Source organism: Artemia sp. Qi Xiang Cuo, chromosome 19 (assembly GCF_049724085.1).
Source record: "Artemia sp. Qi Xiang Cuo chromosome 19, ASM4972408v1, whole genome shotgun sequence".
NCBI classification, from domain to species: domain Eukaryota; kingdom Metazoa; phylum Arthropoda; class Branchiopoda; order Anostraca; family Artemiidae; genus Artemia; species Artemia sp. Qi Xiang Cuo.
This window is the reverse complement of record NC_142812.1, coordinates 33588221-33615457: the sequence shown is the minus strand read 5'-3', so window position 1 is coordinate 33615457 and position 27237 is coordinate 33588221. Positions and strand designations below refer to the sequence as shown.

At 36.6% G+C, this 27237-nt stretch overlaps 1 protein-coding gene across 1 annotated transcript in view; it reads right to left on the bottom strand.

Moving 5' to 3' along the window:
* The window catches only part of LOC148940760 (uncharacterized), an 82501-nt gene that overhangs the window by 16080 nt on the left and 39184 nt on the right, over positions 1-27237 (bottom strand). Inside the window, exons 5-6 of the mRNA XM_089104983.1 lie at positions 17222-17328; positions 12353-12483 (exon numbers count right to left, since the gene is read on the bottom strand). Coding sequence (XP_088961109.1) covers positions 12353-12483; positions 17222-17328 — 238 coding nt within the window. The remainder of the gene's footprint in view (positions 1-12352; positions 12484-17221; positions 17329-27237) is intronic.

The window sequence follows — 27237 nt, the reverse complement described above, 5'->3', positions numbered from 1 at the left end:
CCTGGCCCATGGCGCATCTCTGCGTCACTTCCCGAGCCCATGGTGCATCTCTGTGTCACTTCCCTGACGCGTGGTGCAACTCGGTGGCACGTTCCTAGCCCAGGGCACATCCTGTGGTACTTCCAGGGTCCGTGGCGCACCTCTGTGGTACTTCCCGGGCCCACCTCGCTTCCCCCGTTGGTACTCGGGTCTGTGGTACACCACTGTGGCACGTCCCAGCCCCAGGGCGCCTCCCCCCCCCCCCCCCCCCGGCGCTCCCCCTAACCTTGCCCTCACAACACTCCCCCGGACCCATGACATATCTTATATTAGTATAAGATATTTACAATCTAAAACATGCAATAGTAGGTTTTTATTTTGTTCAAACAATTCCTCAAAATAAACTTTAATATTAACAATCTTTATCTTATCTGTGGAAAAAAATAAATTATTTTAAAATGATATAATTATCATGTATTTATACAAAACTAGGTAATATATAAAGTTTTTTTTTTTTTTTTTATAATATTTGTAGAGGCATGGCGAGACATTCGTTTATATCGCAATATAAATTACCAAAACTTACTATGCCCATAATATAGTGCATTTTTTGGCTTCACTAAGCTAATTTAGCAACAGGGTGAATGCGTGCACTTGATGTGATTCAAAAGGGGGAACATTATAGGTCCTATGGGGAGAAAAATCATTCATTAGCCCAACTGATACATACTCTTACGCAGTTTTATAACATTGTGTTGGTGGAAAAGGCATCTACTAGTTGGATGAACTCGATGGATATTTCTATATATAAAAGGTAGGAAAAAACGCTTACATTTGTATATCTCGGCTGCACGTGGGGGCCAGATGCCCCGGGTAGCGAGCGTTGCAGGGTGGAAGGAACGGTGTCGCCATGGTCCTGTGCGACTGGGTCTGCTATTTCAAGATAGTGAAGAGATGATACGGCAGTGGTATAAATATTAAAAGAAGCAATACCGTCTCTGTTCGGTTTTCGTCCGGAGTGTATGGTGGCTGCCTTTTCCACTTTTGCTATCTGGGGTGGAGGGTTTATGAATTCTTCACAATAGTCATTAAAAAAGAAGAGAAAAAGTTAGTATATCAATAATTTGCCCCCTTTTTCCACAGAAGAAAAATTAGTACGCCCAAAAGCTAACCTAGCCATAATTTGTCTAGAAAGCACTTATCACAATGACGTCCCCCTCCCCCTTTTCTGCAATGTCGTAAAAATATTTGTTAGCAATTATTTTTGGGAAATAACTTGTTTCACTCCTCCAAAGACAGGTTGCGTAGGCCTGCGCTTCCCGGCCGCCACAGCGATCGCCCCCCCTGTATACGATAAACTATAATATTAAATTGCGAAAAACAGCATTTTGAGATAAAAATAATCTAGTTCTATCAGTAATTGACAAGAAATTAACGAAAAATATTATTATGAGGTTGAAGAGATAGCGAAAATGCCTACAGTGGGGCCAGAGAAAATAGGAAATATTAGAAAAAAAAAGAGTGGTTTTCTTTTACAAAGCAAAAAAAAAAAAAATTACATTATATTTAGATATCTCTCTCCGTGAGGGGGGGGGGGGCAGCAGAGAAATTTAAAACAATGGTTGGGGCGGGGGGTTAATATTTTAATATCTCTGAGACAGACACACACAAACACTTTTACAGCGCGATGAAAAATAGATTTGTTTAGATATTTCTAAAAGTTAGGTAAAAAAAATGCTCACATTTGCAAATTCCGGCTGCAGTTGAGTGCCTGAAGGCCCAGGCGAAGCATGCAGGACCTCCTGACCTTGTGTAGGTGGGACAGCTCTTGAAGGCAACACATGATGGAAAGTGAACGGGCCGACGGCGTTACATTCTTGCACCGATGTGGCAGCAGGGTTCTCCAAACAGTGGCTGGCGTGCTGTGGGGCTGCCTCACCCTCCCTTGCTTTCTTGGGTGGAGTGGCCATATATTCTTCATAATTGTCCTGAAAAGAAGAGAAAAAATTAGTATCTAAATAATTTTCCCCTTTTTCCACAGAATAAAAATTAGTACGCCCATCCATGCAATTTTGTTTAGTTTATCACTAAAAAATCAAAAATTAAAAAAATGTCGTGAAATATACTAATTGCATCCTTTTTGAATCTGAGAATTATGGTCCACTGAGCCATTCAAAAGCCGGCCTAGTTTGTCTATTTATCACATCCACCAGAAAAAAAATGCCCCCGCAAAATAACCCCACGGAAAATATCCCTGATAAAAGACATTTACAAATATACCCTCCCCCCCCCCCCGCACGCTATCGAAGCCTTTTGAATCTGAGTATTACGGCTCACTGAACCGTTCAAAGGCCGGCCAAGTTTGTATATTTATAACAACCCCCTGAAAAAAAAACACCCCGGAAAAGTACCCCCACGGACATAATACCTTAGAAAAAATTCATGGAAAAATATCCCCTCCCCCACCACCGCAAGAAATTGTAAAAATTCTATTAAATTTAAACAAAAACGTTAAAAAAATTTCTTGAAATATACAACTTTCATACTTTTTTGAATCTGAGAAATAAGACTCACTGAACCATTAAAATGCCTGGCCGAGTTTATATATTTATCACACCCCCCCGAAAAAACAGACCCCGGCCAATAACCCCACGGGCCATACTCCCTGAGAAAAAAAGACATGGAAAAATATCCCTCCCCCCCCCACCGAAAGATATGGTAAAAATGCAATTAAATTTAAGCATAATAGAGCAATATATATTTTTCTTAAAACCAATCACCATTAATTTTAACTCGAATAAACATTTTTTTTTCACATTAAAATGGATTTGTTAGACTTGACATTCTCTTTTCACGCGAAACTGCTTTTAATTTAACGGGAAAAAGTATCATTTTTTTCAGCGGAAGCTTTTGCTATCCAAATTCATAAGGATTTATCAAAGCCGGATGTACTTTAAAAGGGGTGTCAGTAATTATCAGATAAGTAAATCGTTGCGAGAAATCTGTAAGTCAAAGCCATAGCGGACTGTATATTAAGAGATTGACAGAAAGTTGACAGTTGCTTTTAGATAAGATATGGAATTTATCAAAAAACAGAAGTATGGTCGTAAACAGAGGTGGAAGGAAGTATGGGGTTTACTTAACGAAACATGAGCGTATTTAACTCATTTTATAGAGTCTAAACATCATATAGGGGCGTTTTGATCGGGGGGGGGGGGGGGGGTTACCCCAATATGGTAGAGGGTGACCACGGAAAACAAATTTTAAAAAAAAAAAGAAAATAAATGGTAAATTTTAGTTGCCAAGACTTCAATTTCATCAAATTTATCCATTGTTGTTTACACAACGTCAAAATACTTTCTGATAATTGAATCACATTGCACACCCGTTATATACGAAATCTCAAGGGCGAATTGTTATGTAACGGGGAAAATCATATGTAAGCAGGTCTCTGATTGGCTGAGAAGGAGGATGTATCCGACTCGTTGATTGGCTGAGAAGGAAACACGTGATCTAACTGTTTCCTGTTCCAGGACACCTTGACATTCACCCCTAGCATGCACTTGTCCAAAACAACAATAATAAATAAATCCCTCAGACCTAAGATTAAAGAAGCCTTAATGTTTCATAATTCCCCCATCGTGAATCACTAATTCCCCCTAGCGATTATGTAAATCAAGTTCTCAGGCCAGACTAGCCAAACAACAATGAAGCCATGTTTGTTTCATAATTTCCCCTTCGTGAATCACTAATTTCCCCTGGCGATTATGTAAATCACAGATTAAAGAAGCCATGTTTGTTTCTTAATTTCCCACGCTCGTGAATCAATAATTTCCCCTAGCGATTACGCAATCAAGTTCACGGAAATTCATTTCCCCTTCGATTACGCAATCAATTTCTCGGAAATTCACTTCCCCTTCGATTACACAATCAATTACTCGGAAATTCACTTCCCCTTCGAGTCCTAGATCAATAACATTGTTCCCGTTAGAACTCAATGCGCATGTGCAACCTTCGTCCCGGAGCTATTACACATAGAAACATCAAATAAATCGACCTTGGAAAAAGAGGTCATTGACCGATTACGCAATCAATTTCTCGGAAATCCATCTCCCCTAGGGACTCTATGCCCATATTAGGACCATAAACCACGTGGTGATCGTGGGAGTTTTAAAAAAAAGTGTCCGGATCGGGATTCGAAGGGGTATTGTCCTCGTCGGAGTCAATAAGGCCCTTCTACTTAAAACATTATGACTACACAGATCAAAAGCCTTTTGGAGGTCAATTAAAAGGTGATTGAGCCAGGTATTTGGCTCGTCAAATAGTTTATATACAGTATCGAGGAGACTGATCAGGTAATGTATCGTTGATAAAACCTGGTGTATCTGTATCATCTCTGGAATAGCCTACGTTGGGATATGAAGATGAAAATTTCAGGGGGAGGCAGGAGAATATTGAACATTGAAATGGGGAGAGAGTAGAAGCACATCGAAAGAAACTATGTGCATCCAGGTTATCAAAATACAATACCTGCATTATCTTTAAAATAGATCAGGGGATATAGTTGAATCTTTCTGGTAGTACAGGAAAAGGAAAGGAAAGGGGTAGGGGGAAGTACAAGTTTTGTTATAGGGGAAGGGCCAAATATGTTTTCTTCCGGTCAACCTGAAGTTCTTAGCACTATAAGCTGCTGTAGGACTTAGAATCCATTCGAAGTTAAGTAATGAGGCAAATCAAAAGACACTATGTAGACACTATGTATGACGTTGGAGATCAACATGAAACTTTCAGGGAGTTTCTTGAGGGGGAGGGCGTTCAAGCTTCGAGTATTAACTTAGGTAGGGGACATAGAAGGGGGTAAACACATCTTACACAAAGTCTTCTAAAAGTTTTGGCTCTTTAAGCCGCTGTGGGACCAGAACCTATTTAAATTGAAGTAGTAACCTGAGTCCAAAGACACTACATTTGTCCAGATTAACAAAATAGGATATGGCAAAACTTTGATAACATCTTTAGAGATCGAGTTGAAATTTGCAGGAGGTGTTGCTGGGTCTAGTGCACCTCAAATTACAAATATTCCTACAATTAAGCAATATTAAAACTATGTCAACTAAATATGAAACAAAGTCTTTTCGCAATGAAGTGGTAACGAAACCAAAAGACACCATGTGTCGCCATGTGGTTATAACAGTGTCTCTGTAATATCCTGTGAACAGCTCTAAATCGAAAATTACTGAGATTTCCAGGAAACAAATATATATATATATACATTTAACAATCAGTTTACTTTCATTTGTTCACTACAGTCTCTTTGCTTTTCTTTGAAAACTCGTGTTACCAGAAACGTGTTCTTAATAAGCACATAAACTTAACCACGAGCCTGCGCACAGGAGTCTTTCAAGACTGGCCCAAAGATGCCCTTCTAAGAAAATTAAAAAGACTGAGCTATGTCACATTTTGATATACGGATCCCAACCCTTCTTTTGGAAAATTTACCCGATTCCTTCCCTTCAATTAGTCTAGCCTGTGTTCACTTATATTAAAAATTCGTATTATAATTTGTTGATGGGAGCTGTGTAAGCTTTTCCTTATTAAAATTTCAATAAGAGATTTATTTTGGGGGAATCAGTGCTTCTTTGCACTAAGGTTGTTTTTTCCGTCAGACAGAACAGGTTATCGTTGTTAATCTATCAATATTTCAAGATTAACAGACCAAAAATTCCAAGGTTTGAAAAAAACTCCCTAACATCAAATGATAGTAATAATATAAATGCTGAATGTGCTTTCTTGGGGCAATGTTTAATATACATTGTTTACACACACACACACACACATGCATAAATATACATATATATATATATATATATATATATATATATATATATATATATATATATATATATATATATATATATATATATATATATTGTGCTGAGGCCTTGCCATAAAGCAAAGGTTTCGTTGTTTCAACGTGATTTTTGGATCTGAAATGCCATCTGTGATTTTTTTTTTAGAAAGTTTTTGCGATTTTTAAGTGTTTTTACAAACTGGAAAAGGCTAAAAAAAGGAGATGAAAACAAGCAAAGGTAAGAAAAAAGAAAAAAAGAAAATGGTGAGAACGAGTTGTGAGAAAAATCAGGTGTACTCTCTTGACTTTAGACAGTGCTTAGATAATTTTAAAAGCAGTTAGTTTGATAAGTGCCATCTTTTGGAACTTGAAAATCCTCCATGTCCACGACTCTGGACATGCGGTTCCAATCGAGTAAAAAGCTAGGGTTGATTTTTCGCAGTTCAAATCTCGATTCTAATGGGGATAGGAGAGGCCAATGATTGTTTTATTTACTAAATTGGCAAAAATCTATTATTTTTAAGCTTACTGAACCTGTTCTTTCATTGCAGTTTCCCTTGATGACGCCCTCGGAATGCTCGATGACAGCAACCTGGACCTCTCTGATTTAGATGATGATGAGGAATGGATCGAAAACCACTCTTTGTCGTCTTTAGACTCTAATAGTGAACCAGCTGTTGGACCCATTCCGTCATCAAGCAGCTATGCTGTTCTTCCAGATGTTGAAAGTGAAGAATCTGATGATGATGTACCCTTAAAAACCCGTGCGAAAGGCTTGAAGGCTGACACAGTAGCAGCAACCTTGTCCTGGAGGAAGTTTCAACGGTTCAATCATCATCGTGGCCCGGACGTTGGCCCCGCTCACTTCCAGGACAATGACGACTGGAGTCCAGAACAATTCTTTTTGCAATATTACCCAGAGAGCTTCTTCAAACGTACAGCCTTCTTCATGAACTACAACTATCAGTTGGCCCACCACAAAAGCTTGAATTTAACTCCAGACGAGCCGAAAATTTTTGTTGTCATTGTCATCCTGATAGGGAACCTCAAGTTTCCTCTGATCCACATGTGCTGGTCTGGAAAGTTCAGGGTGGAAGCCATATAGAAAAAGATAAGTCGAGACAGATTCTTTACAATCCGGTCGAATCTGAAGTTCGTTGTTGATTCAGAAATCTAAGACGAAGAAAAAACCAAAAATAGACTATGGAAGGTGCAGCCGAACCTTGACAACTTCAGGAATATCTTTCTCTAGTTGCCGCGTGACAGGAACTGTTCAATTAACGAAGAGATAATACCCTTCCAAGGTATGTCGACTCTCAAGCAATATGTCCCCAACAAGCCCAATCCGGTTGGATTAAAGGATTTTGTCCTCGCCAGCTCCTCGAGGCTGAAACTTGACTTCTAAATCTACCAGGGAGCAACCACCTTGGGAGAAGAGCTGGGAGCACATGGCTTGTCAGCTGCGCTTGTCTGAGACCCTACCATGAGGTACATACCTCTATTTTGACCGATTCTTCTCGTCTGTTAAGCTCCTCGACATGCTGGCTGAAAGAAAAATAAATGCGACCAGAACTATCATGAAGAACCGATTGGTCGCCAACGGCCCAACGCTTTTTACCGAAACAGCAATGAACAGAAAGGGCAGAGGACCATATGCCGTGTCTGTGCGCTCAGATAGAAAAGTAGCCGTGACTCTCTGGTATGATAACAAAGTGGTTCTCCCGTCTTCAAACTGCAAAGGCATAGAAGAGGACACAGAGGTCAAACGGTATGACAAGCACCAGGGGTCTTACGTGCAGGTCAAATTTCCACGAGTAGTCTCGGATTACAACACCTACATGGGTGGGGTCGACCTTGTGGACTGTATGGTTAGCTATTACCGGTTAGAGACACGTACTAAAAATTGGACTTTGCGTCTGTTTCATCATTTTGTGGATGCTGCACTAGCCAATGTCTTTCATGAGCTGAAGGGCCATGACCCAGAAGTTTCTGGTGACCTCAAACAGCTCATTGACCTTCGTTTCAACGTGGCCGAGTGTTTACTCGATTCTGGAAGCTCGGAGTCACGACGTCAAGAAAATAGTAACAGAGAATTTTTGGGTGAAACTCAGCACCGTGTTTTGAGAGTGAAAAGAGGCCAATCCCCCCGCCACATGCCAGAACTGCACTGCATCTACCAGAATTTTGTGACTTGGTGAACGCAGCCCGATGCAGAAGGCCTAGATGCTGCAAAATGTCAAGATGGATGTGATCGCAGTGTAAAATCATTCTCTGCTTGACACGAGACAATAACTGCTTCAAGAAATTTCATGAAGAGTAATGTTTTATTTTCAAAGTTTTGACAAATCTTTTTTAATAGACGAAACAATTTTGTACTGTACTTTTAGCTCGACAGGGACCCAGTGTCCACACCTGTGGACCTCCTCCAGGGGAAGAGATTGGGGGTCAGCTTTTTTTTAGTATATCAATGGTCAAAATGATTTAAAAAAAAAGTCAACTACAAAGAAATGAACATAATGGGAAAAGTATTTCTATGGTCAGGTCTCAGGTGGATATATGTATATATATATATATATATATATATATATATATATATATATATATATATATATATATATATATATATATATATATATATATATATATATATATATATATGTATTCTAATCGCAGACAATATGAACTATTTCTTGATGTAACGGCGTCACCATATGTTCGGTATAACCACCCTGGGAAAAATACCAATTCTTCTTTAAAGTTGTAACCTTTTTAGATCGTTTTTGCAGTCAGAATTGTTAATATGCACGTTTTAAGAAGAAAAATCAAAACAAAAAAAACTATGTAGCTGATTTCAAGGCCGGGCCGCGGCACTTGGTGCACGAAAGGCGTGTATATATTAATTTTCGTTGTCGCCTGTCTTGTGACTGCAGATAATATTATATATGAACTCTTTCTTGATATCATGGTGTCATGTTAGGTTCGACGCAACAACCATGAAAAAAATACTAAAAAGGTGTATAATTTTAATAAAAAAATATTTTAAATAAATACACAGTTGCTCATTTAAAACGAGTATGTATATTCGTTATTCCTTTGTTTTAAGTCAAGAGGTGTCAAAAAAGCAGCAATAATTGAGTTAAGAAAGTCTGGCGTAAATCCGATTCCTCCTTCCTGTTAACGCATCAACGATTCATGCATTTTATAGGATTTGTATTCTTCTGGAACTCGTTATGATTCTTACTACGGCTTCTCTTCTAACAGCAGATTCCATTTACGATTCGATGCATCTGTTGTGATACTGTTTGTCAAATGTCTTCTAGCCACAGATCTCGCTTGCGCTTGATTTTCGTGCATCATTACTTCCGGCTTTTTTCTGTTGAATTAAGAAGTTCTGTCGTTAATTCAATTCGTCCTTAATCCTTCTATCCTTTACGGACGCTAAAACAACGCTTTCCTTATTGAATTGCAATTTTCTGCAAAGCAGTTTGTCATCTTGTATAATTTTGCATGCGTTCTAGTTACTAAAATCGATCCAACCACTCCAGGGGCTGAAATGATGTAATTTATGCTCTTAAAATGTGCTCATAAATATGACGTCACTCAGATGAATTTTTTCCCCAAAATTAAGGCTCTAAACGATTTTTCTCAGGCTTTTGACCTACTTACATCAATTTTTTCAGGCCAGAAAATGCCAAGGTGCAAATCTTAAAAAAAATATATGGAGTGGTTTCTGAGAAAAATAGATATATACATATTTACATAAATAAACAATTATTGCTCGTTTAAAGGGATAAGCTTAAGACTGAAACAACTTTCCAAGAAGTGGCATCTCTGATACACAGCAAAACATTAAAAAAAATTATCGAAATAACTCTTGAAATATTTCATCGATTTCAAAGATTCCTTAAATTTTTTCCTAAATTTCCCTGCATAAAAAAGGGCCTGTTTCACCGACAACCCTGTTTACAATTAAACTAAACATAAAAATACCTGCAAATAGAAAGATAATGTGGAAATTCATCTCCCTAAGATCAACCGGGAAGTCAGAAAGGAAACTTGGGAAAATTATGACTTAACTTGGCCCTTTAATACAATTATTTAATCCTTGCCTGAATTGTCAGCCCTGGTAGTCCCTATTGAAGCAGTGTCCGTCCTGTCAAAAACATAAGCTGTAGATTCTAATTTTCGATTTGAAAACTATACAAGATATGAGAACTATGTGTGAGATTTTCATTGTTAATTTGAATTCATTTGTTTTTAATTTCCATTTACTTGTCGTTATAACTAATTGCACAAGTTTTATCGAAATATTGTTTTGTTCATATTTGTTCTACAAATATGCTCCTCTTTTACCCCTCGCACCTTGCTAGGCACGAACGCAGTATTTTTTTTTGGGGGGGGGAGGGGGGAGGAATATTTAGATAATTTTTACTTGAAGAAAAAATCTCAAAACAGGCGGCTTAAGTTCTAAAAAATGAAACAACTAACGGAGGGATTGGGTGGGGTTTTTTTTGGGGGGGGGGAGGAGGGGATGATCCCGTGACTCTCTCCCAAGGATGGACTGAACAAAATTTGTTGTTTATGTTTTCGATTGTGAAAACTACAGGAAAACAACATTTCAGAGTAATATGTATTATTGTAATGTTGTTGCACTTACGGAATTCTAGCTCAAGAGAACAGAACGTATTGGCTGAGATGCAACTATCCAATATTTATCGAGAGAAAAAGTGTGTTCCCCATGGATCTAATGAAGACAGTACAAGACAGATTATATTCAAGTACAACAAAAAGAAGACACATGTACCTCCCTTGCAGTTCTCTGTGACGAATTAAATTGCTAACATTGTCCAAGACCCTTTGACTTTTAGACAGGTCCTATCCATTCTTATCCCAATTAACAACAAATTATCAGGGACAATCCTCGGGATCTTGTACATTTCCCTAACCGAAGGGGAAGCGTCCAAGGAAAAAGTAATCAAAACACTTGGGATTTCATGTGTTGCACTTAGCTTGATTGAAATTATATAAAGTCATAATGTTCCCACATGACAGTCGATGGAGTATAGTAATAAAGAGGCGTTTGATAAATGACTAGTTTTTTTATTTATGAAAAGCGGGCAGCGTATAACTTATGAGGATCTGGTATCATTTTGAAAATTGACAAAAAACAGAGTAATGAAGGCAGATGGAGGGCTCGCTATTGAAAAACACTTGTTGCAGCTAGAGGGGTGTTATGAATAGTACTATAAAATACTGATTCCATAGCCAATAAAGTTACGATTGATCTGTATTTGTTAGTAACTTACTTTGGGTCGCCTCAATTGGGGCAAGAGAATATTTTTTTTTAATTTGGTACTGTGGATTTTAATTTGCCACAGTAATTCAAAAGGTGCTATGTGACATTTTCATTTAAACTGTAATGTATGTGCCACCAGCCTCAGCTGCTGCAGCTGGAATTATTGTTCATATTCTTCATAACACTCTCAACCTTTTCATTTGGTCTTAGAGATGCTAGTTTGTTTTTGGCTTTTCTGAATGACTTTTTATCGTTTTTTGCTCGCGGCAAGTTAGGGGCCAAAATTTAAAGTGTGTAGATAGTTTAAAGTCTTAATTGTAATCAAGCCGTATCCAGTATTTTTGTTCGGGGGGGGGGGGCGATCTACGAAAGAACTTTAAAAAAACCGTCAAAAATATGTTTTTATGCATTTTTATTAGGTTTTTACGAATCGGAAAAACATTTGGAGAGGGGGGGAGGTTCAACCCCTACCCTCCTCCTGGATAGGTCTTGACTGTAATGCTACAATAGAGCCCCAAACCTTATGGATCCATTTTTATAACTTTACTGCTCTTGATTTAATGAACCATAATAGTGGTTAATAATAGAACCTCTCCCTTAATAGTGCTAATATCTTGATAATACAGAGCATACGAATCCAACAAATATATTTCACGTTCAGGAGCCAAATTCGTCAAACCTGCTTGATTTTTTTTTTAGATTTTCGTTTCAAATCACAACATTTCGTTCGCACGTCTATAAGGGAGCATAACATAACACAACATAACCAAACATAACAATTAACACTCAAAAGTAACAAAAGGGTCATTAAATAATGACATTTAACTAGTCTGTCTTCCAGATAATCAGTTGCCTCTTTTATTATTTACAAATTTTCATCTGTAATTATGATAGTAATCTATCTTTTACCCTTCTACTGAGCTCCCAGCTTTCACAACTTGCTAAGATTGGACAAGAAGAGCACCATAATTTACCCCAAGAAATGCTGGTTGTGTGTAATGAGAGCTTATATCCATATATTCTCGATTCCCATTTTTCATCGTTGTTCAGCAGTGCGCGGGGCGGGGTCGGGGTAGGCAGTGCGCGGGGCAGGGTGTCTTTCACCATCCTACTCAGCTCCCAGCTTTCACAACTAGCTGAGATTGGGCAAGTTGGCTATCGACGAACAAAAGGCAAGTATTTTGAAAAACATTGAAAGCGAATATAGTACAAGGCTATTCATTAGTTACCTGTTTGAGATTTCGACTCGGAGCTAGAAACTGCCTGCTTTACTTTCGAGTCCTTTGTTTCAATTTTAGGCGGTGATCCTCCAGGAGACGGTACGTCCCCATTTTCTGAAGTACTAGAGGGGCTAAGTGACCTAGAAAACAAACCAGCTGAAAAAAGAAAACAGTATTCCGTCGAAGAACCAGGATTGTCAGTTTTTCCTATTATGAGAAAGCTACAGGCAAGCTTAAAAATACCTAATATACATTTAGGTTATATTGACTACCACCTCTATGCTTTCTTCCGCTCTATTCTCTAAGAGGGTATTTATTTGCTTTAACTCATGAAATGTAGAGGGGGGGGGGGGTGTAATATATTTTTCAAATCTAGGAGGGGGGATTTTTTTTAATCTTCTCAATGAAAATACCGAAAAAAGGGCATTTTTTAATGAAAATATTCAAAAGGGGTATTTTTTAAAATTTGTAAGAGGTTAAAAAATCTTGGGGGAAGATGCCTCCCCATGTCTCCGCATTGACGCCACTGAAGATAACTCTCCATTTTTGAGTTAATGAAAACTAAACTCGATATTTTTTGTGCTGCTCATTAGAATGTGAAAATATTACCTACAAAGCAGATATAGCTAATATTTGAAATTCGTGGGGCAATAAGAAAAGCATAATACCAGCTAAACCTAAAATAAATGGCCTACATTATCAAACAGTTTGTGGTAACGAACCGTAAGTAAGGAGCGACCCGGCTCAATGGTAACCGAAACTCTAAAAAACGGAATTTTGATACCAATAGATACATCAAAAGAATCAGATTTTAATTTTGATTTCAAATATATAAGTTTCATCAAGTTTAATCTTACCCATCAAAAGCTACGTGCCTGAGAAAATTTGGCTGATTTTCGAAAAAAGGCGGAAAGACCCCCTAAAAGTTATAGAACCTTAATGAAAATCACACTATCATATTCAACGTATCAGAGGACCCTACAGTAGAGGTTTCAAGAGGTTTCAAGCTCCTATCTACAAAAATGTGGAATTTTCCATTTATTGCCAGAAGATAGATCACGGATGCGTGTTTATTTATTTTTTTTCCCAGGGATAATCGTATTGACCCAGTGGTCCTAGAATATCGTAGGAGGGCTCATTGGAACTGAAATTAAAAGTTCTAGTGCCCTTTTTAAGTTACCAAAAAAATGGAGGGCAACTAGGCCCCCTCCCACGCTCATTTTTTCTCAAAGTCATCCAATTGAAATTTTGAGATAGCCATTTTGTTCAGCATAGTCGAAAATCTAATAAATATGTCTTTTAGGATGCCTTAATCCCCCAGAGTTCCCAGGGGAAGGGCTGCAAGTTATGAACTTTGCCCATTGCCATGTACATATTGTATTGATTATTGGGAAGTATACAGACATTTTCAGGAAGGGTTTTTTTTCTGGTGGGGGGGCTGGAGGAGGTGGTTACTTGGGAGAATCTTTCCGTGGAGGATATTTTTTGGGGTAAGGGACATTTCTATGAAGGGGGCACCGGATTTCCAAGCATTATTTAAAAAACGATCAGAAATTAAATTTAAAAAAAAACAAGTTTTTTCAACTGAAAGTGAGAAGCAACATTAGAACTTAAAACGAACAGAAATTATTACGTATATGAGGGGGTTCTCCCCCAAGTCAATACCTCGCTCTTTATGCTACAGTTTTTTTTGTGCTTTCAAAAGAGCTATCTATTCTAATTAAACGGCCTTTGTGATTCAGGGGTTTGGGAATTAAATTTTTTTTTAACTTTTAACGTAAAGAGCGTGGTATTGACTAAGGGGAGAACCCCTCATATGCGTAATAATATATACGTAATAACAAAAAAAACAAGTAATACGGCTCAATAGTAGTCGAAACTTTAAAAAACGGAATTTTGATGTCAATAAACGTATCAAAAGAATGGGCTTATAATGCTGATTCTAAATATATAAATTTTATTAAGTTTAGTATTACTCATCAAAGGCTACGAGAGCCTGAGAAAATTTACCTGATTTTTTAAAGAGGGGGGAAACATCCCCTACAAGTGAGAAAATTTTAATGAAAATCACACCGTCAGATTCAGAGTATCAGAAAACCCTATTACATAGGTTTCAAGCTCATATCTGCAAAAATCTGCAACTTTGTATTTTTTGCCAGAAGAAAAATATACGAATATAGAAGTTCGTTACGTAAGTTAATTTGTAAATTACGTCAGAACCAAATTTAGGGACAGCCATTTAGCAAAAGAAAAGTAAATTTTTATGCGATTTTTTTTTACTTATTAAATGACGGTGAGCCAAAATAAAGCATATCTGCAAAAATCTGCAACTTTGTATTTTTTGCCAGAAGAAAAATATACGAATATAGAAGTTCGTTACGTAAGTTAATTTATAAATTACGTCAGAACCAAATTTAGGGACAGCCATTTAGCAAAAGAAAAGTAAATTTTTATGCAATTTTTTTTTACTTATTCAATGACGGTGAGCCAAAATAAAAGCTGCATTAACTAAAAAACGATCAGAAATTAAATAAAAAAAAGAAGTTTTTTAAACTGAAAGTAAGGAACGACATTAAAACTTAAAACGAACAGAAATTATTCCGTATATGAAAGCGGCTGTCCCCTCCTCAACGCCTCGCTCTTTACGCTAAAGTTTGACTCTGTCTCACAACTTTATTTTTTAAAACAATAAAAAACTTTAGCGTAAAGAGCAAGGCATTGAGGAGGAGACAGCCCCTTTTATCTTCGGAACAATTTCTGTTCGTTTTATGTTTTAATGTCGTTCCTTACTTTCAGTTTAAAAAACTTTTTTTTATTTAATCAAAGACGAAAAGAAACTAAAGCTGTGTCACAAATCTGCTTAGGACTTGCCCAAAGCAAGCAACTTCTTCTTAAAACTATTACATTTGTGAATTCCAATATTGTTTTGTGAACTACTGACCTTAACTGGTCAGTAGCTGACCTTATGGTACTATTTCAATCCACTGACAAAGCTGCTGATTAAAAAAGAAAAGAAAAAGAAAGGCAAAAAGAAACTGCACAGCCAAAAGCTCAAGCTAATCAAACTTGTGATGACGTATGCTTGTCTCTAATTTAATGCATTACAAATACTCTCTAACAGTTTGTCTAATTGATTTAAAATATGAAAGAAATGTATGACCTATTATAGGTGATAGGTTACCTATACCACACTTTTGGGCAGGAAGAATCCTTATTGTTTCAGCAAAAGTACTGGCTTTTTCTTAAAAAGAAAGAGATTCACAAAGTTAAACCTAGAAACTCAGCAATGTCCTTAGGTAGATCGTTCAGAACTGAAATGAATTTCCTGTTAAGATAATTTTTCAGCGATTTAGTCGACCAATGAAGTTACAAATGGTTTCGGCGAATGAATTTACGACTTTTTTTTATGTAAAATGACCAAAATAAGTGTTGAAATAAAAAAAAAATTAACGTAAATTCGCACAAGACAGCAGACGATGCGGTAGGAGAGATAAACAGAAATGCTACTTTTAACTAAAGCCCGTTTTACACAACTTAAACTTAAAAAAAACTTTTTCGCATGCAGACCAATGGTCTCCGTTGCGCAGGTACCGATCTACTGATTCTATGCCTTCGGCCGGGAATGCAATGCGTGTTGGGGGCAAATCATCCGACGCTTCCCATGTTGTTCACCCAGATTTATCCAGTCCAGATACCCAATTCAGAGCTGGGTTGACTCTGGATGAGCTTACAGGGTCACACAATTGACCCCCGTTCTAAACCAAAAAACCAACGACACCAAGACTCGGACCCCTGACCTCGGGGTTTCATGCACGGAGTGTTAACCACTTGGCTAGGATGTTACACAGGTAATGAATTCTGACTTTCAATAGACACGATGTGAATGATGTATTGCTCTCTTCTTCGTCTGACTACAATCAGGGGCAATTCTCTAGCTTTTCTATTGGGGAGGGGTTGGAGGCAAGAGGGTTCCATATCCGGACAGTCAAAGGGCATGGGATACATAATAATTTTGGCTCCACATTATTGGGGAGGGCACCTGCCGCCCCCTTGCCCTCCCTAAACGACACGCCTGACTACAAGCTCGCGTAGGTTTTTATTTCGTCCCTCTTTATTTTTGATTGATAAAAAATAAGTAATACAACTAGTCCTTCACTGATTTTGGCAGTCTCGCTTCTAACTCTTCTGTAGTGGTAAAGTTAAAGCTCTAAAAAAAAAAAATCAAGTTACTCATTTTAATTGTTTTTCAAATTTCTTAGCATTTGTTCGTCTAGAATTTGGTACTTGTATGATATAGGAATACCCACTACCACTGAAGAAATGACGTTGGGTTAATCCTAATAAAATATATCTAAGTATGATAAAAATATAATACTTTAGAAACAAGTATTGAGACAGTGTGAAGTCAGAAAATAATACTTACTTCATAATATACAGAATAATTGTAGCTAGCACATTTTTCATGCAGATCCGTTGTAAATTACCCCCCCCCCCCCGCTAATGCGCAAATATACAGCCCGAATTATATATTTCTAATTTATTCTGTCACTTCTCTTTGTCTTTTCTCACGCTAAGGTGAAAAAATAGTGAAAGAAACCGGTTTACAGTGCGTCAGGGGGTACATTGAAGTACCTTAAATTTTTCTTTTTGGGAATGAGAGTCTCAGAAAATCTGAATGTTTTCAATCTGAATGTATTCCTGCGTTCTCATGTATTTGATTCAGTAAGGGCAGCATTAAGCAATTGTGAGGTTTTAATATTTTAGAGACTCTTGAGGTTACAATATGTTAAGTTTCAATATTCACAGAAAAACATACAAAACAGATTGTTTGCCAAAAAAAGCATAACCAACAATATACAGCGTTTTCATAAAACTTACCTGTTACTTCCTGACGGAGTTGAGTTGTTATTAGTTATTCCATTAGCTTTCTGTTGATTCAATCTTTCTTGTTTTCTAAATTTAGCCCTCCGATTTTGAAACCAAACCTAAAATAGAATCTATACTCAAATAAACGATTTTGGCGAACATTGCTGCAAAATGCTAATCGCTTACACTTGTTGATCATTTGACCAAAAGATACAAAAGAACTAAAAGAAAAAGAGCTGAAACTAGTCAGTGAATTTGTGTTGGAGGCATGTGGACTTATATCAAAGTTTTTTGGGGGGAGTTGACAGGGAAGAGAGGAGACCTTATTTTTAATCAAAGTTTCATAAATACTTTTTAATTCACATCTTTAAATATTATTGTTTAATTGGCCTATGTCTTAAGTCTCGTCTGTTTTTCCCTGGGTCTCGTTTCGTCGTGTCTTTTGTTCCACCTTATCTGGTACGCTTAAAGGTTTTGAGATGTTCACTATATTAAATTTAAGCCTCTCCCTCAGGGCCAGATTTGTCAAATAGTTACATGGACCATCGGCCTAGATCTTACTAATATCTTGGGGCTCACTAGAGCCACTGTATTTCAACTGTATAGCCTCCAACTTTCAAAACCTGATTAAAACAAGATATATAAGCTTCTTCCCTAAAAAAAATAAACACTTTTTCTAATGACAAACTGTACATTGCGTGTTAACTAAAAACAATTATTAGATTTAAAATGAGCCTATTTAATTATGGTAGATTTAATAGATTTATAGTAATTATGGTCCTAGCCGAGTGGATTGGCGCGCTGGATTTAGGATTTTTTGTCCGAGAGGGTTCGAATCCTAGTAGGCCTATATCCAATTATTTGGCTTGGGACGAGGGTCAGTGGTGTGACTGTGTAAGCTCAGCCAGAGTCTACCCAGCCCTTAATGGGTACCTGGAGAAATCTGGAGAAGGGAAACAGGAAGGGTGTGTGAAAGAACAGGATGGTTGCCCCCCCCCCTTGCACTTCCTGGCTGAAGGGTCAAGAAACGGAGATCAGCACCGCCGGTAGGGACTATAAAGTCCAATGCCGTATTCTTTACCTTTTTTTTAATTATGGTAAGACTTCTAAAGCTAACTCACTAGATAAGCACATAAAAGAAGAAATGCGTAAATCTGCTTCTTCATATTGCAAATTTAAAGTCAAGGATTGTTTTCTACTAAGCCAAAACGATGGTATAACAAAAAAAAATATTTATGAGAAAACACAAACTAAGATTGATTTCTATCTCCAAGAACAGCCCTTAGATACAACCAATGAGCTGAACAAATTCCTTTCTTCATAGCACAAAGCATGTCTCCACTATTTCTTGACACTCCTTATAATTTGGCCTCTCTCAGCCTTCTCGTTATCTTACCCTTAGACGTAAAGACAAAATAAGAACACAAAAAAGTGCAGCACTTGTCCACTTGACATTACGATTGGACTAATTAAAACCCTTGCCGACAATCCTTCAAAACCTTTCTCCACACTTTCTAACGACTTTACCTCTACTGATAAATTCCATTGTTCGAAATTAGTTTTCATTACCCCTGTTAAAAAAGTCAATGAGCAAGATTTTGATGGTGACCAGCCCATTGCTCTTACTCAGGGGCGTTGTTTGGGGGGGGGGGGGGTTTGACAAGAAGGTAGTTGTACCTACCCCAATAATTTGAAGAAAAATATTATACAGCCCATGCCCCTTGACTATCCGGATATGAGCCCCTCTTGCCCCTCGAGCCCCCTTAAAAAGAAGCCCAATAGATATCAGGAACTATTACTAATAATACGGAAGTCAATATTTTAAAGTCAACAGTTTGAACAATAAATTTCCTTAAGACCATCCCCTTCTTTCACTCACCCAATCTCCTCGAAATATCAGTTACTACTATTAAATTACTGGATGTTACCATCCCAATCGATTTAAAATGGGATTACCATATTAACGTTATTTTAAAATGTGCAAAATGCCACATTTTTCTTTCTCGAGCTCCTTCAGAAATTTCAATGTTCCAATAGAGCCAATCCTGAGGCCGGTGGTGACCCGGGCAAAATTTATTACAGCACCCCTCCTGACCCGACTCAAATATAAGCGAAAAAAAACCAAGTAAAAGTGAAAATTTTGATCAAAGAGGTCAAAACCCTAGACGCGCTCCCCCCAAGCTGCGGAGCCGGGCAACTGAAACGATCCCCCCCTTCGTACGGCTCTGGTCCCAAATAGCGTTGTTTGATGTTTTTTATTATCATTTGTACGCCCAAACCTCGAGCACGCTTGTCCTGTTTGGCATCCTGGCACGTGGCAGGTCCAATGAACTGTAGGACAGAATAGAGGAAGTTCAAAGAGGTGCTTAAGATTTGTCGACCCCTTAAATCTTCCTACTTCAGAGAGCAAATCTGGTCAACTTCAAGATAAGAAGAGTAGAACTGAAAGCAATGTTGTCTAAGCTTTGACTTAGTTTGTTCGGTCCGCTCATGGCAAGGCAACACAAATTTCCTTTTATTTCGCCAGCACTCCTCTCCATAAACCTCGGCAAACTTCAGTATTCCCTGGTTCATTTCCTCCAATAAATCTTCCCTCCATCCATTCCTTCCCTCCAATTTCTAAATAAAGTTATAGAAATTTTTCCCCTTAATAATAGGTATCTTGAATAACTGAGCCCTCCTCCTTAACTCACTTTTTATTACTCTTTGGGTAATGTTTATCTTGCAAATTTTGAATTTTCTTTTTACAGAGTTTTTTTTTTTAATCTACGAACCTCTACTTTGTACTTTTTAGTCGCAAGTCTATTTTGGATTTGTGTTTTTATTTAGTTTAATCAAAAAGTTCGTGGTAACGAACTGTAAGTAATGAGCGACCCGGCTCGATGGTAACGGAAACTCTAGAAAACGTTATTTTGATACATATAGATACACCAAAAGAATCAAATTTTAATGCTGATTTCAAATATATAAGTCTCATGAAGTTTAGCCCTACCCATCAAAAGTTACGCGCCTGAGAAAATTTGGCTGATTTTCAAAAAAAGGGGGAAAGACCAACTAAAAGTTATAGAACCTTAATGAAAATCACAGCATCATACTCCGCGTATCAGAGAACCCTACTGTAGAGGTTTCAAGCTCCTATCTACAAAAATGTGGAATTTTGCATTTTTTGCCAGAAGAAAGATCACGGGTGCATGTTTAATTGTTTTTGTTGTTTTTTTTGTTTTGTTTTTCCAGGGGTGATCGTATCGACCCAGTGGTCCTAAAATATCGTAGGGAGGATCATTCGAATGGACACCAAAATTTCTACTGCCCTTTTTAGGTGACCAAAAAAATGGAGGGCAACTAGGCCCCCTCCCACGCTCATTTTTTTCCAAAGTCACCCGATCAAAATTTTTAGATAGCCATTTTGTTCAGCATGTTCGAAAATATGATAAGTATGTCTTTTAGGATGACTTATTCCCCCAAAGTTCCCGGAGGGAGGGCTGAAAGTTATGAACTTTACCCAATGTTAACATATAGTATTGGTTATTGGGAAATATAAAGACGTTTTCAGGGGAGATTTTTTCTGGTAGTGGGGGGGGGGGGTGGGTGGGTCAGGGGTTATGTGGGAGGATCTTTCCACGAAGGAAGTTTTCATGGGGGAAGGGAAATTGCTATGATGGGGAAGCCGGACTTCCCAGCATTATTTAAAAAAAGATCAGAAATTAAATATAAATAAACAAGTTTTTCAACTGCAACAGCAGCAACATCAAAACATTAAACGAACAGAAAATATTACATATTTGATTGGGTTCACCCCTAGTCAATACCTCGCTCTTTAAGCCAAAGATTTTCTAGTACTTTCATAAGAGCTATTTATTCTAATTAACGGCCTTTGTGATTAAGCGGTCATTTTTAAAGAATTGGAACAAAATTCGAACTTTCGCTTAAAGAGCAAGGTATTGACTAGGGGGCGAACCCCCTAATATAAGAACCCCCTAAAAAACATATGAATATAGAAGTTCGTCACGTAAGTTAATTCGTAAGTTACGTATATTTATTACTAATAAAAACGTTCGTAAATAAAATTAAACAAGTTTCGAGAAAGCCATTTAATCAAATAAAAGTCATATTAATATGCAAATTTTGTTTTAATTATTTATGTACGGTGAGCCAAGATCAAAACCTGCATTTTTTCAAAAACGTTCAAAAATTAAATAAAAAAAAAGAAGTATTTTAAACTGAAAGTAAGGAGCGACATTAAAACTTAAAACGAACAGAAATTATTCCGTATATGAAAGAGGCTGTCCCCTCCTCACCGCCTTGCTCTTTACGCTATAGTTTGACTTTCTCACAACTCTATTTTTTTTAAAACAATGAAAAACTTTAGCGTACAGAGCGGGGCGTTGATGGGGGGATAGCCTCTTTCATATATGGAATAATTTCTGTTCGTTTTAAGTTTTAATGTCGCTCCTTACTTTCAGTTAAAAAAACTTGTTTTTTTTATTTAATTCCCTTATAAAGCCTGGGAGTTTCAATTGTTTTCATCCTCTTTAACATAATAGCTTTCTTTCTGATCAATCTTGTTCTTTTTTTGGCTTTGTTTATTGACTCTGAGGTGCGAATTAGCCCTCCTGGGCTTGTGATAGCCATTTTTCGCAAGTATATCTCATCTTGTCTTAATTTACTAAAATCAGGGGAAGGGTTGTAAACCTTCGCAGTAGAACATTAAGCCATTGCCTTTTCTTGCCAGAAATATCTCGTCTCGAAAGCAATATCTTCAAAAACGCTAAATTCTACGATTTACGAGTCCTAAGCAGCCCCTTAATTGACCAGGATTGACCTAGTTCCTGAATTAAGTCCATAATGGAGTTATATCTTATATATATATATATATATATATATATATATATATATATATATATATATATATATATATATATATATATATATATATATATATATATATATATATATATATATATATATATATATATATATATATATATATATATATATATATATATATATATATAATAGTGTATATATATTATCTTATCCTGTACATAAGTGTATATATTACAAAAACCGCAAGCGGTTTCAAGTATTTAAGGGCTAATGGGTATGTTCACTGGTTATACTGTATATAATCTTTCCCCTCTTAAAAAAAAAGACAAAATATTTTGCTTTGTATTTAAAATATAACTAACCGCGGTGATGTCCACAGTTAAACAGAAAAGCCCAAGTCCTTTAAAAGTTTCAGTTTTCAGTGAAATGGTAAACAGTGAAAAACTTGAGGATATTTTCTTCGTCTAAATATAAAAGGACTTCTTTCACCATCTGTTTGACCATCACCACCCCACTTATGCAACAATTGCCAAAATGTTTTCTAACTTTTTATATCGTCAATGAGATCCAACAATGTCAAACCATACTCTCGTCACTATTGTTGGAAGATATACGAGGGGTTTGATCAGTCAACCTTGTCGGACATCACGGGGGTCCAAGAAAATAATGACGATGGCAAGGTAGAAATATTGCCTTCTGATGAGCATGACATCTGTCGCCAATTGCAACGCACGGTGAGCATGTTAGGTCAACTTTTTTATGTTTGACTAACTAATGAGCCTTAAAGCAGGACTAGAAGCGGTAGCATATGGGACGTTTAGTAATAGCTAGGGCTGCAACGTTTCAAATGGAAAAAGAGCTTGTATACTCATAGGCTATTAGTCCGTACTAAAGTCCAGGGCCCCATAGAGTCGTCTTACCAAGAAATTTGTAAATATCGTGAATATAATGGAAATGTAAATAGTAGAATAGCCAAAGCGTAGGGCGTTTTTTCAGTTAAAAAAAAAAATTGTAAAAATCAGAAGAAAAGTTGGCGAACTAAAATTAGGAATATTGGAAGTCAGGGTGATGACAGTGTTCAACCACGGCTCTGAAACGTGGGTGTCCATTGAACGGCTGAGGATCCTGTGTCACATGTTTTCCAGAGGAATTGCCTATGGATAGTTCTAGGTACCTATTTGACTGGCCCTATATCAAATAGTAAACTGCACGAAAAATATAGTTTGACCCAGGCACGTACGCAGGAATTTGTTTCGGAGGGCCCAATTTGTTTCGGGGGGGGGGGCAAATCCTTCAAACCCATCATTCTGTGAGAAAAATAAGAAAATTATGGGAAAATGAAAAAAATCGTGAGATTTCTGGGGGGGGGGGGCGGAGAACCCCCCCCCCCTGCGTACGTCCCTGGTTTGACCCCACTTTCTACTGTTATAACGAAAGGAAAGTAAAGGTGGCTAGGTAACGTTTTACGGATCTAGGATGATGAATTGTCAAAGGTTGTGGGTTTTACTGTGTAATATACACAGTAAATTACACAGTAATATATATATATATATATATATATATATATATATATATATATATATATATATATATATATAAGCAATTTCAGTTAAGTTAAGAAATTCTGTCGTGAATTCAATTCCTCCTAATTGTAAATCCATCAAAGAATCATCCATTTTAAAGGATTGGTTTCAGGGATTCGTTGTGATTCTCACTGTTGCTTCTCTTCTAATCGCATATTTCATTTACAATTCGATATGTTCATTGTGATGCTGGTTGTCCCATGTCTTCTAGCTGCAGATCTCGTCTGCGGCTCATTTTTGTGCATCATTAACTCTTACTTTGGAATGTTCCAATGCCTATGCCATCTGAAGGATCTAAAATACGCATCGGCATAATTATCGTTTTATTCTTTAGTTTCAAGTCATAGGGTGGCAAATCAGCATTTTCAGTTCAATTAAGAGATTATGTCGTTAATTCAATTCCTTCCTGCTGCTTATCTTTTACAGACGCTAAAATAACAAGTTTCTTATTCAATTGAAATTTTCTGAAATATTAAAATTCGCAATAGCATATTTATCATGTTTTTGTTTAGTTTTAAGTAACATTTTCGGTTGCAATTCAGTGTAATTTGTTGCTGTTTCTTGTTCCATGATTTTTTCTTTAGCTGTTCAGAGTCATTTGTCACCTTGTGTAATTTTGCACATGTAATAGATACTAAATATTAGTTCCTCCTTCCCGTTTGTCTGTCACAGACTCTAAACTAACACGTTCCTTCATTCTATTGTAATTTTGTTTCCTGTTCTAACGACTCACGAACCCTAAAGTAACAAGTTCCTTCAGTTCATTGTTATTTTGCTCTGTCTCCTAACTGCAAATTTCGTCGTGGATTATTTTTGCTTGCAATTCAATGTGATGTTTCCTGTTTGTTGTGCCATGCATTTTCATTAGCAGATCAGAACAATTTTTTATCTTGTGTAATTTTGCATGCGCTATAGATACTAAAATGCCATAATCATCGTTTAATTCTTTAGTTTCAAACATTAAGTTTGCAAATTGCAATTTCAGTTGAATTATGACATTTCTATCGTGTTGTCAATTCCTCCTTCCTGTTTATCCTTTACAAATGCTAAAATAACACGTTCCTTATTCCATTGTAATTTTTATCAAATATCTGAATTATGTAAAAGCATAATTAACTGTTATTCTTTACTTTTAATTAACATTTTCATTTGCAATTCAATGTGTCTTGTTGCTGTTTCTTGTTCCTTGCCATTTTCTTTAGCTGTTCAGAGTCATTTTTCATCCTGTGTAATTTTGTATGTCTCAAAGATACTAAATATTGATTTCTCCTTCCTGTTTATCAAACACAGACCCACACATTCTAAATTAAAACGTTCCGTAATTCCATCCATTATAATTTCGCTTTGTTTTCTAACTGTTCACGTGCAGTTTAGCCCACTCTTATTTGTGGTAGCTCTTATTTGAAACGTTGACTAAGCTTCTGATATTATTTTGTTATTGTTGATATTATAATAATGACAAATATACTGCTCAAAATATAAATTGTTTTTAGTAATGTGCAAATCACTGCTAATGTAAGTAGTTGACTATTGGAGCGACATTAAATTTACCTTTCAAATATTCGGGATTTTCATGGTTTCTCATAGCTTACAAGTATTTACCAATAACTCCCTATTTTGAAGATTCTTTTCCAGAAAATATTCAGTTCTTCAGTTTATTTACTCCATTTACTTAAATGAATAATTTCTGCATGTCAATATTATTTTGAATTCCTTGCCGGGCTTTTGAGAAATGCCTAATTAAATTTGCTTCTTAATAACTTGCTTCTCTGTATTCTCAAATACCAATTAGGGGGCTTTGCTTTCATACCCTCTCCTAGACAATTACACCCAATACTATTGCCTAGGGTATGGCTACATCTAATGCTAAAATAGATAATTACATTTGAATAAGCTGTATACGTCATTCATTTTATTTCTTTATTTAAGGTTGCTCTTTCCACTAAATGGAAGTAATCAATTATCTCCTGAAGATACTCAGTATTATTTTATACAGCCATAAATTCTTCCCTCCTGCAGTAATAATCGGGCCATTAAACCTTATTTATTCATCACATGTAAACAAGTGTAACAAAAATTGTCCCTTTTTGCTAACAAAGAACTTCCCCCCTCTGATACAAACGTATAACAAATGATGCTAGTTTTTCATAGGATTATTTCCCGAAGGTCCTGACAATGGTGTAGACTTGTTTTGAAAGCGATTGTATGGTCGATAGGCCACAGAGTAAATTTGTAGCAGGTGGTCTTCCCCTTTGGCGATAAACTTCTTTATTTACAGAAGAAATTTACTTTCTAAAAGTTACTTGGAAAACATGGTTCGTCGAAGTCACGCCTGATTAGATTGAGGCCCTGGCCTTTAGAACGCTTAACTGTTTGAGTTATTATATGAATTTAATTTCTGATCTTCTTTGGTTTAATTTAGCGTTTTACATTTCTTTAAAAACATCTTTTTTTTTAGAAAAAGTTTCTTTTAATTTCTCTGAAATTCGGTCATAACTCTGAATTTGGCTAACAAATATTAAAATAGTCTAAATATATAATAAGAAAAATTCTGTTTTATTAGTCATATTAAAATTATGTCCAGGAAAGCATAAAGAAGAGCAGCCACTACTGGAACATACTAAAATGCATGGTTTGAACTTTGCTATGCTGAATTTTGAAACAGTATCTATTCAAAAAATTAAAATACTAGTGACCAATGGTTAAGGGGATACGATACCTTAAAAATCATTTTGCGAACCTCAGCGCAGGCTGACAGTCTCAAAGACAAAGGGTCCATTAGAGAATTCTCCCAGGGAACTAGCTATCATCAAAGCTGTCGAAAATTTGGTTTGACTGTGAAATTTTATTAAAAAGACAGTGAATTACTTCTCTTTTGTCGGTGAGTCTTTCAATCAAAGCGGTTGGTAGCACAGGAAACTCCCAAAGCGGCCAAATAGCTCAAATGATAATTCCTTTCAATTTATTTTTACCGTTTGCCGAATGAGTATGCTAGAACATTGTTAGGGACTGCCCTTTTCTGTATTTTAAAAAGAAAATTCTGCTTCGTTTAATCGAAAAACAAAATTTATAATTTCCGATGATGAAAGTTGCATTAATACTGAATATCTCTATTTTCGGCACAAAAACAGGGTTTTTCGGAAATTTTCAAGAAATTAAAATTCTAGTTTCAGTTTTTATTGTTTATTCAGATCTTTTACCCAAGCTCTACAAATTGTTGCAAGATCGTCCAATTAATTGTAAACAGTTTTGCCAAACAAACTAAAAAGTTTATAATGGGCAAGATTGGGCAATTCTTTAAGGTAAGGCGTTGCCTTAAAGAACCTGTTTTTTCTCTATAAAGTCTATCTTCAAGCTATAATATTAACCTTAACGTTGTTAAGTTGAATATATTTTTTAAAATGTATAAATGTACCTTTCAACTTATCGTTTCAAAATATTAGTTGTGACTGCTTTAAATTGCCAAATTCTTTTTAAATTGCCACTATTCTACTCGTATTATACAAACTGTCATAGTTCAAATTTATTTTAGCAGACTCCATGGGTAAGCTTTCTCATATTCTATTACCCTTGAGAATAAACTTAGCCAATTGAAAAAGTTGTCTCTGTAAAATCCTA